This window comes from Athalia rosae, chromosome 1 (genome assembly GCF_917208135.1).
Source record: "Athalia rosae chromosome 1, iyAthRosa1.1, whole genome shotgun sequence".
NCBI classification, from domain to species: Eukaryota; Metazoa; Arthropoda; class Insecta; order Hymenoptera; family Athaliidae; genus Athalia; species Athalia rosae.
In genome coordinates this window covers 13180088-13191707 of record NC_064026.1, presented here as the reverse complement: position 1 = coordinate 13191707, position 11620 = coordinate 13180088, and the positions used below count along the sequence as shown (strand labels likewise).

The 11620-nt window shown below is 39.6% G+C and overlaps 1 protein-coding gene across 1 annotated transcript; it reads left to right on the top strand.

Moving 5' to 3' along the window:
- The first annotated feature begins 589 nt into the window (after positions 1–589).
- LOC105687025 lies at positions 590–2117 on the top strand. The gene is made up of 3 exons (XM_020852996.2): positions 590–988; positions 1083–1332; positions 1775–2117. The coding sequence occupies exons 1-3, from the start codon at positions 792–794 to the stop codon at positions 2018–2020; spliced, it is 693 nt and encodes a 230-aa protein (XP_020708655.2). The 5' UTR covers positions 590–791; the 3' UTR covers positions 2021–2117.
- Positions 2118–11620: the final 9503 nt, after the last annotated feature.

Sequence of the window (11620 nt, the reverse complement as noted above, 5' to 3'; positions counted from 1 at the left end):
ATCGACCCGGAGGTTCCAAGATCCAGTGTAATTCCGAATCCAGTCTGAAGGCGCAAGGTAAACTTCACTCAGTATTTTATTAGCCAGTTGACTAATCCCGTTGAACATAATTTATGCTCAGAATATGCTAAAACTCTTCTCATAAACATGAAACAAACGCAACGCTTCTTTTAGATAACAAACGCTTCTGCGGATAAGTTGTGAACAAATAGAAGTTTCTTATACCGCGCGTACACGTAGGTATTTATACTTGGCCTCGAAGATGTGAAGGAAATTGAAGTGAATATTTACTACAGTTCTACAAAACCAGCATCGTTTGCGTTTACAATATACTCATGATATATTTATACGCGTGTAACGTGTATGTGAAACGTCAATTTCTGTGACTCCTGATAATGAGACTCAAGTATCTATAGAAACGTACTACAATGTTAATTACTTAAAACACTAGGTAGGTATTATTTAACACACGAACGAATACTAACGGTAATAGAAGATTCCAAACATACCTATAGCTGGTAGATATTGGTTTCATCAATGTAACGAGAGGCTATTGTTCAAATGTAGAGTTTTATCATTACGAACTTTCACACGCTGGGTACCCTGATCGCAACGAGTAAAAAAAAGAGCTATCCGATATTTCTCATTGTCCGGCGATATCAAACGACCCAGCACTCATGAACTATCTAATCAATGATCAAGCACGATTCATTAAAATAAAATCACTCGGCTATTGTTCATATAACCGTCGGGATTGTATTTCAATGAGAGATTTTTAGTTTTCAATCACAATGCGGTTTTTCATGAAAATTGTATCGTTGTGTATACTTATTACTTCGCAAACTAGAGGAGAGAAAACAAGTACAACAAGTACATCTCTCAAGGAACCGAGAGCCTACCTCACATCGGTCGTCGATGCGCTTTGGCAAAAGATCAGAGAATACGGCGTATGGAATCTTCCCGTTCTCGACGTAACCGCGGAATATAAGTGAGTTTGCGTCGAGTTGAACGAAGAGAGAAAATTAACATTGTATTTCCAATCACTACCACTGAATCGTACATCTGTGACTTTGTTCCGACAGCACCGAGACTATGGGTTTCACTCTGTTGGGCCCGGTGTCGTTCGAAGATGGTTTTGTTTTGGACATGGGCTCCGTTGCGCTAAGTGCTCACAGGTTCAGTAGCGGTGCATCGCCATCGAAATCCGAAATCGACGGAGAGATACTTGTACAGGGTTTACAAATATTCAGAGACTTTCGTGCAGACTTTACAACTGAATCTAGAATCGGATCGATTGTGTTATCTCCAGTTAACTGTGCATTCAACATCCGGGTACGTAATTTAGGCTTTGCGAATTAATGGAACAAAAATTTTTCATCATATGAATGATTGTATGAATCTCATCCGGCGACATTCGGAGGCCAGCGAAAACTAAATATCGCTGCGCGAAGGAAAAATCAAATTTCCTGTACAATATCGTTCCGTTAAGGTCGAAGCCATATATCGCACTGGTTTATCGGATTGTTTTATATTGCCGACCAGTTGTTTGACTGAAACTTTCTGTGTGGCTCCAGCCGTCTGTCGCAAACGTCGAGCAAATATACGAGTAACATACCAACGAGAAACTAATTTCGGACGAAAGGAGTAAAAAAAATGTAGCCATGCTAGTTTAAATTATGTGTGATGTCGAAGCCTCGTCGAATGATTCATGAATCTCACTGTTAATTATTGAATGAGTGTTTTTTTATTCAATTTTAATGAATTTCTTTTACAGATCACAAAGCCACATAACAATGATACCGTCGATTACAGCGTAGGGAATGCCTACAGCAGTACTATCGTTTGGAATATTCGTCCCGACGACGTGTTGACTAGATTAATGCGTAGATCGTTCGGCCATCATTCAACCAAAACTACGGGGTCGTTGTTGGACGACACGTTGCAATCTTGGATGCCTATATTCAAGAGAATGCTAGACGAAATAGTCCCAAATATAAAGTATCCTGAGCTAGTTTTATAATACTGTATTCCATCTAATTAAAGCATGACGTGTCAAAGTCTCGAATTCGTTTGTCACCGTTCTGAATTTACGCAATAAAATGATTGATCGTACATCACATTATCGCAATTTGTTAAGGTCATTCAAAAAGCAATTCTCCAGCCTCATAGACCGGAACTGGAACCTGAACAATATTTGATTTGAATATCACTCGGTATTCGTTTGGTTGAAAGATTCGATCGGAGACTAACAAATCTCGCGCTAGTACGATGTTCAGATCGAACAGTATGAACTTCAAGCCAAGTTGATTGTTTTGAGCAAATATTTGTACATTTAGAGATAAATTTTCGCACTCACGTTATCACACTGAAAAAACTCAAAAAGTTGACACGACAACGACGGAAAAATCAATACGAATGTTTGCAACCCCAACGAATGAATGTCGGAAGTTTTTTCCACCGTCACCTTTCGCATTCTTTGATACGTTGGCTCGAAAACTTCACCGAGAAATGGAAGCACATTCCTTCATTATTTCCACCTCGAGAAAAACCCTGCCTGGACTTTTGCACGCTACAAAAGACAAAATACTCCAGAGTTTTATGAAAGAAAAGAAATTTCAGATGAAAATGACGACAAAGACGTGCCCGTCTCTGTCCGCAAGTCCTGCGATCTTGGAAGATCTTCCAATACGATATCCATAGAAAATACGCAACGAAACAGACAAATTCCATTTGTCATTCGCTGACCAATCACTACCAACTATCCATGAATATATATGGGGTATTTACGTATTTTCAAAAGCCGATACACGCGGCATTTGGCGCACAGCTTCAGAATCTGACTTCGCTCAGCCGATGTATTCGCGAAGAAATGAGGATAAAAAAAGAAGACAGAATAAGAAAAAAACTTCATCCGGAAATTGCGACCTAGCTATACGCCCACTGCCGTAGTTTTTCGTTTTTCTATGTCCCCGAGAAGGAGCTGCTGCAGGAAAGAGTCGATTACAAAGAAACGAAAACCCTCCGCGCATAGGACGATCCGTGTGGTTCGTGCAAGGTGGTATGGCGGATGAGAAGGGTGTGGGAGTGAAGAACGCCAGAGAAAAGCGAAGCGAGAGGTAAAAGAAAGTAGACTGGAAGCTGGAAGAAATAGTGGACGAGATTGCTGACAAAAGACCGCGCGCGTAATCCTTCATTTTTTTCCATTTGTCCCCTCATTTTCTTGCCCGTTTCCTTCCTTTTCAACTTGAGTCTTCGGCTAAAAGTGTGGAGTAGTAGATAAAGATTAGCTTCAAATCGTTCGGAGGTGAAAAAATATAATTTTCCAATTTTATCTACGGTACTGACTCACTTGAATGGAAAATAAGATTTCAAATTATTGAAATAAAGGGACGATCGTTGCATCGATGCGCGAATGTTCCGTAATAGCCCAGTCGAATTAGTATAAAATAACGGAATAATTCGAAGTCAGTTGAGTTTTGGTGTACACCCTTATCAAGTGTTCTGAAACAACATCCGAAAAGTACTCTGGATTTGACCTTGAGCTTCACAAAAGGGACAAAAATTTTCACTTTTGCTTACATCTTTCCGTCTATCGACTTTGGACGTTGGACACTATATATATATAACGAAATTTATAAACACAAAATTCTGTACAAAAAAGTGTTCTTGTAATTTTTCAGTAGAACCAACCGTTCCAGCGGAATGTAGATATTAAGAGTGCGAGTTCAATACGATTTGCGAAGGTGTATAGTTATACAGTTAATTAAGTTAAGTATGCAATAATTGACGATCGATTTTCGATCTGCATTGTTTATAACATTCAAATAACGAATATGTATCAAAAAACGTTACTTTTTCCCCCTCAAAAGTCGATAACCCCGGAGTTAATGCAATTCGAAACTCTTGCACGGTAGGATGAATGGTCATCGATAGCGCACATGTGATATCTCATTCTTCGGTGTGAAAATTCCGATTGTACCACCACAAGTGTAACCTGGTTAGTACGATTTCGATATATCTATGGTACGAGGCACAAAATGTGTACTTTCCTCTTGAAAAATTCGCTTACCAGAGGATACGACGTGCATGTGAGTACCGCATCCGTGGGGGGTTAAAGGGTTTGGCTTTGTCATGACTTCCGCTTTGCACTGCGCTAGAAGCAAGTGAAAGAATCGGTGAAGGGTGGGAAGAATCTGAGCGCGAGATAAAGCATGCCGGATATCCGTATCTACATGGTATTGTATTCACCTTTAATTTGCTATGCACTTCATACCTTTACGCATAATCGTCCCCTTTCCGCATCAACCTCGTATCTACATTGTTTTCAAAATCGATATTATTGGCTAGAAAACCTGTAAATTACTTTTGCAATGCAAAACCCAATCCCAATCATCAATATTGCCAAAAGAAATTTTGTTGAATGACTCATCATTTTCCTCGTATATACAAACATTGCATGCAATATGTACGGAAACCAAGCGTCTACTCTACGGTTTTGTCGATTGTTTGAATTTTCCAAGCTTCTCACCATTGGCTGCTTCTGAATAAATCAGTGAACTGATGTTAGCTATGATAATTCCATTGTTTTGATTTTTGTGATAATATGGGTTTTTCTCGTTTTCTGTAAAATAGAATTTTTGCAGTTACATGGTTAACGCAAAAAGGGGACGTAATGTAAATGTTTGTAATGTGCATATGAGGAGAGTTTAAATTTTGCCGTAGATATATTGGATGTATCTATTATTTTCCAATGTTCGTGATTCGTTCGAACCATAAGGCACGTAAGACAACGCTTCACATGTACATGCGCTATACATATATTAGCCAAAGGAAATTCGGGCGCGAAAACCAATGTTATCCGACGCGGTGTTCGATGTGTAATACACCCAATTAATGGAGTTGAGTACATGGTGCGAAGAAAGACGACGAAAAACGTAATAGCTGTACGATTCAAACATCCCACACACACAGGATTCTCACCCTCTTCGCACTCTCCCCTGTCAAAGGACTTGATGGTTATCAACTGCCAGCTGATCTTCTCTGTCATTCTGACTCCTACTGTGAACGTTACGAAGTCCTTGATCAAAATTTAATTGGAAATACACCACCACTTCGCAAAGTTGAAATAGGAAGCGTCGTGCACACCTGTACGTCGGACATACACCTGTAGTTTAATTTTCCTTTGCTATCCGACCTTTGCTCTATTCCTCCTCCTTCTCCTTGCGATCATTTTTTACTCTCTCTTCTTTCAATTTTGCCAAATAACAAAATACAACAAGTAAAATAACAACAAGTAAAATATACGTAAGAATAAACTACTACCGCATCGACTTCAAACGAGAAGTTTTTCACTTTTTTCCCCTGTACCTGCAGCGATGATGATAGTAGGATTTGGTGGTAACATTCCCCGCAATTTTGAAATATAGGTATATGACAATAAATCCTATGCTCACTTTCATCTCCGGTGTTAACGAAAATTTGTTTACCATAATTGAAGTTGTTATTATCCTAATGATTTTGGGGCCTGGATATTTGCCTACAGGCAATATACCTTTGTCGGATCAGCCCGATATACATAAAAGTAATTCGTTCCTGCACCCTTGGATGCTTTTATATTCAGATTGATAAAATATCTGGAAATTGGTTTTCAATCTCCAAAGGCTGCTACAGTAGCAACAGCGGCAGCAACACCGGGTGCACCGCGAGTATAAACGAGAGCTTACACCCTGCATCAAAGAGTCTACATCGAACATCGCCGCGACCTCGGTGCTGTTATCAAATGTGACGTCTTCCTTCCATTATAGGATTTTGGTTGTAAGGCCAGAAAAGCGACTGGAGTGTTTGAGTGTAATGGAACCAGATCAGGCGAAGAAAGTGATAGTGAAACAAACATATGTATGTAGAGCTTTTGCTTATATGCGCTGGGTACGTAAATGGTTCTTACGGGGATCTCAACGACGAAATTACAGGAACGATCCTTTACAAAGACCATGAAAACGCAAATCACGAGGACAATCGAGAGACAGAAAGCTGCAGAAGTGACTCATTAAGGACCCAAGACGAAGGAGCCAATCACCGTAAGCAAATTGCCAATTAAACCCTCTAGGCCAAACGTATAGTCGTCGATTACCCCGAGGTGAGCTTGGCACGATTGTAAGCAGCTAATATCGCATGTTAGTTTTCCCTAATTGGAGAGAACCGTTTAGCTGCAGTACTAAATAGGGTGGAGTGAAGATTCTCAAATTGTGCCGACCTCTTTGACTTTGTAGGGCGCGGAAGTCGCTTCTTACAATTTGGAATTAATGAAGAATTCGCCAAAAACGTTGACGGTAAATTGTATTCTGTGTTGGCATCCGCCGTTAAGCTCTTATTTTCAACAAACGAAGCAAAATCTGGATGAAATTTGAATGCGTCAATTAATTATATCACTTAAAATTCCATTCGTGGAAAGCTGAAAGAAGGATGAAGCTTTCATTTGGACTCCGAAAACATGAGTTCTTGAAAAATAGATTTTCGTGAATTCGCAGTCAAGATAGGAGAGAAAACACTCTAAAAAAGATAGTTCCTAGAAAGTGGGAAGTTCCTAGATCACAAGATTGTTGCGTATACCGCGTCTGACGAAGACAAAGGGAGAATCATTCGCGGTACCTAGAGAAGTAGGAAAAGCTGAAAGGTAACGAACAGTACGTGTGAAAATATGTAGTGCACTTTGAAAAGTCCGTTCGCAAAGTGGTCGGCAAGGGAATAAAACTAGACTCCAAAGTTTGTAGTTTACCATGGAGTCTCAGTTGTTTATTTAAAGCTTACTTTGCAGTCTGCACAAGGCAGTGAATTAATTTCTATTTACATTTGCGAAAAACGATTGGAGCAAAAATACGCTCATACATGGTTGCGTGCATACATCACATCACGCACTGTTATGCGATTCTTATTTTACGCCACAAGAACGAAGAACTTCGTTACGTTAGTTTGTTAAATTCTGCAAGTTTCACCATAGACATACAATAGACAATTTACCTACATGTATACTCCATTGTAAATTCTCAAGTCCGAGGTTTAATCTGGCGAAGCTTAGCGATCCACCGCCACATTCATCCCCCAAAGTCCTGTGAAATCCACCCATTCATTGCACAACCTGCCATCCTTTTCGCCCCTCTTTACCGCGCGGTTCTCGTTCAAACCTACTATTAGCCGATTGTATTCAGAGGTGAGTTGCAAATGTTAGTTCTGATCTCTCGCCAACGTCGCTTTTAATTGTAATAAAAATTCTACTAAATACGACGTCCGTCGCCATCAAAATCATGCACAACAATTCTCATTCAATTTTCATCCCCATTTCTTTCGAAGTTTTTAGTCATGATTTCAGATAGACTATCCAATGTTCCAATGATTCAATACTAAAAAAGGAATGTTTACTGAAAAGTTGCACGTATGAAGGAATCAGCGCTGAAAACCTCCTGAATTTGTATGAAAAATCACCAAGCGACGCGAAGTTGGAAATTCAATGACACTCTCGTTCAGACACACCGTCATCAATCCAATCAGCGGATTTGGTTGCCCAAGATCGAAATACATAAAATACATAGGAAATACTGAAAATAGAGATGTCTATTTTTTATCTCATACCTAATCGAAAAATCAGAGGCTACATGCGGTGCGGCATGGGCGTACAGTGCTGGTGAAACGTAAAAGCGACATCGAGTTAAAACAAAGCAATACAGAAGAGATAATGCTTGTAACGTAAATTTTCAGTGTTGAACATTAATTCAGAATTATGATACCTTCGCGAGTACGATGAACGTGATGCAAACGGCGTAACGTGTTTCCCAACTAATTACGTACATCGAAAATTCACTTCTTTACCTCGGTCTGACAATGAGTAATTAACAGAATCGTAAGGTGAATGAAACTCCCGCAATGTTGATGGATTTTCACGTAATGCTCCATCCCCGCCGCCGTGTGCCTGTAAAACAGGAAATCAAGAAGAATATTAAGAACTGAGTTGATTTACGAAAAAGCTTTTGGATACATTTATTATTACAGACACTTACGGTCTGAATCGCAAAAAGTCGAAAAAAAAAAAAATAAAAGAAAAGAAGAGTTATTACAGCTGCGATCGTTTTCGCTTGATCTCTTCACTATAAAAATTCGTGTGATGTTCAGAACAATGAAACATTCTTTCGCATGGCATGGAAATCACTTCCGAATTTAGCAACAAACTGACGCCGAATCCTGAATCGATCATTCCACAATTATATATTATTTTTCGACACTTTAAAAACTTCTCTACCCTGATTACGCCTATAAGCCTCCCTGAGCTTGGCACATAAACAATGTTCTTATGACATTTATCAACGACCTCTCGATCACCTCCGTCGTAAGAACCCTTTTCCGCCGTTGCATTTAGTTACGTCAAACGAGAATCGAACCTAATAAAGGTAACGACGGCAGACACCCCGACGTAACACTGTGAACGTTTCAAAAATTTTTTTTTTTACAATTCCGATGTACCTACGTACACATCACTATGTGAAGTGTAGATTGATATCTGGTCGGATTAAACTTGGTTGCAAGGGTTCCAAGCCAGAGCAACTTTTTATTTACGAAGATGACGATAAACCCATAAAACCATACCAATTCTTTTTTTTTTTCTCTTTTGTAGGAAATTGAATTTTCTACAAGAATATGTGCATCGAAATTGTTAAAACATTGAAACATTTATCGAGTAAAAATGAAAAAAAACAAATTTAGGGTACTATGTTTATAAGGGAAAATGAAAAGTCTTTGCGCGTTTTTGTATAGAGATGAGATATCTATCTGCGCTTTGGGGAGGATTATTTCATGGCCATAAGTAATTGTCGAGATATTAGGAAGGAGAGATTTTTCCTTGTGGACCACCTTAATACATATACATGGCATTAGATGTGAGCTGGATCGCTTTAACATTCCGTTACAAATCCGTTACAAATTCTTCGGGCGTTTTTCCCAACACCAGATGACTGCCACTGCAGCTCCACTTCGAGTCATCTTGAAAAAGAAGAAAGGCGTAGAAATTGTCCACGGGTTCCCTGGGGCGCTCTGGAACTAACGACGCTCGGATTCCCCCATTGTATACTTTTTCATCTTATATCGGTACGCATACCTATACATATCGCACAGAACTCAAGTTTCGTTCTATAAAGAGAACGTGTCTATTCTGTCCTGCAGCTCTCGAGCCATAAGAAACCTGCGCCGTTCGGTTAGGTGATAGAACTCTTCGATTCCTCTGCGCTCTACGTTTGAAATGTAAACATCGCACACGACGGGGTGGTCGTTTAACTCTCCGAGGAACTTCTCCTAAGTAGCCTCGGGTACTGTGACTTCATATTAGGTTCACAGTGAACAAAACTGTCCAGCAAACACACAGTTTCATTTATTCCTTGTTGACCGGGTACGCTATTTCCAGATCTCCAATTCATTCACCATTTCTTCTTTCCCTGATTCTCCCAATTTTTAATTATCTTTTTACCCTCGCAATTTCAATTTAATGTTCAACCTACGGCATCTCTCAACATTGGACCTTTGCGGATCTTGACAACACTTTTCTCTCTTGCATTCTTCATCAGGTCAATGTCACCTGATATAAAGAAGCATTCCACGTCAAATGGGTCACTTTTTCATAATATTTTTCGAACTCCGTGGAACTTTTTCGACGCTTGAGGTGTCTAATAAACCATGTTCAGACCACGTAACAAAGCCAAAAATCGGAATCCAACTCCAAAGGCTACGGTTTATGATAAAAATTACGAATTTCAATATTTCCCCTATTTTCAATATTTATTCCGCAATGGAATTTGGAAGAAAATTGATCGACCCTTTGTCTGCATACCGTGTCTCGTAGCGCACAGTCGAAATCTGAATCTCGTAATCGAGAGAATTGCAATTACTGCACGCTTTGACCTTCGATTCTACCAACTAATGGATAACATTCTAGACCAGCGGTGCCCAACCTACGGCCCGCGGGCCGGATCCGGCCCGCGAAGAAGCTCAATCCGGCCCGCGAGCTCCTAGTCGTATATTCGTAAATTATTGCCCAAATACCGCGTATTTTTTAAATTTATTAAAGTATTTTCTGTGAATTTTATTAATTACAATATTTCTGATATTGTTATATGTATTTTATGATTTACATTAAATTCTAAAAATAAATTAAAAAACGCAAAATTTTCATAAAATTTATAAATATTTAAAAAAAATGATTCACCACAAACATATTCGTGAATTCATTTAAAATGTTGAATTTTTTTCAAAGATGTTACTAAGATATGTAATTATAAAGAATCCGGCCCGCGAAATCGTATGTCATGATGAATCCGGCCCACGGACAAAAAAAGATTGGGCAACCCTGTTCTAGACACTCCAAAAGCAATAATAATAACAATGACTTTTATCTACTGTTTGGAGATCTCGAAACACTTGTTTTGACTGAATTCGAACATTCCATTCACGTGTCACATCCGGAGTGCGACTTTAATGTGGGTAGTCGATAGGAGGATTTTTGGCGGTGCGTATGTATAGGGTTCAAGGTGAGAGGGACGTCAGTCAGCGTTGTCACTTATTAAGTCAATTACAGGAAAGTAATAAATCGACGCGAGAATTCTTACTGAGAATTTGAAACGGTTTCGGAGTGACAGTTCAAACGAGTCGTTCATTACTTCGCTTCCTGAGTTTTCACCTCTCCGTTACTTCTTTTCGGATCGGCCGGGTTGCCCGTACAACGCAAGACTAATGGATGAAATATTTTTGTTTGAACGAGTGACAAAAACAATTCTTCTCACGTGATAAGCGATAAATTAAATTACAACGAGCTTGAAGAGTTCTATTTATTAATAACCAAGTATGCAGGCTGACATTAGACAAGATATTAGCTGTTGCCAAGTTCGGAAAGACTCCGGGGCCTCTGGGACGTCACGTATATCCCGGACGTGGATCAAGTTATTAGTTCGTAATCCTATACGTGTTAATGAAACTCCTAAGACCCCATCCTCGAACGCTAGAGACCATTTAAAGTGAAATTCCATTGGGCACAAAGTGAACCGAACATTTTCAAAGTATACATACATTTTACGGTCAAACTACAGGGTTGCTCGCGCGTGCCTTTTTCGTACATCCGCTCAAAAAGTCGAGACGATGCCTTTTCGGGAAAACTAGCAGAATAAAAAATGCTACTCACCTGTGAAATTTAAGTATCGTTTAAATAAATATTATTGTCAATTACATCAGCTGAGATTAAACGAAACCTCAAATCTTCGATGGATCGATTTTAATACACGGGCACCAGATTCCCTAGAAACTCGAAACAGGGGAGAACGCTCACCAGAATTTTAAATTTTGTTTTAATTTAATTACGAGGTGTGTAAATCGCACGTGGCATTCCTAGCGCCCAACAATTTTTAAACGCCGCCGACTACTTTGCTCGGTGTTTTTCAGGGGTTTGACGTCCCGGCCGCCAAGCTTTCTGCATTCAAAAGCTCATGGGGGTCGGGGGTAATGTATGCGTCACGGGCCAAAGAATAAAGTTGGCGTACTTGCATTTGTCATCCGCCGCGGAAGTAAAAGAAGGTTGTGATATTACGTTGAA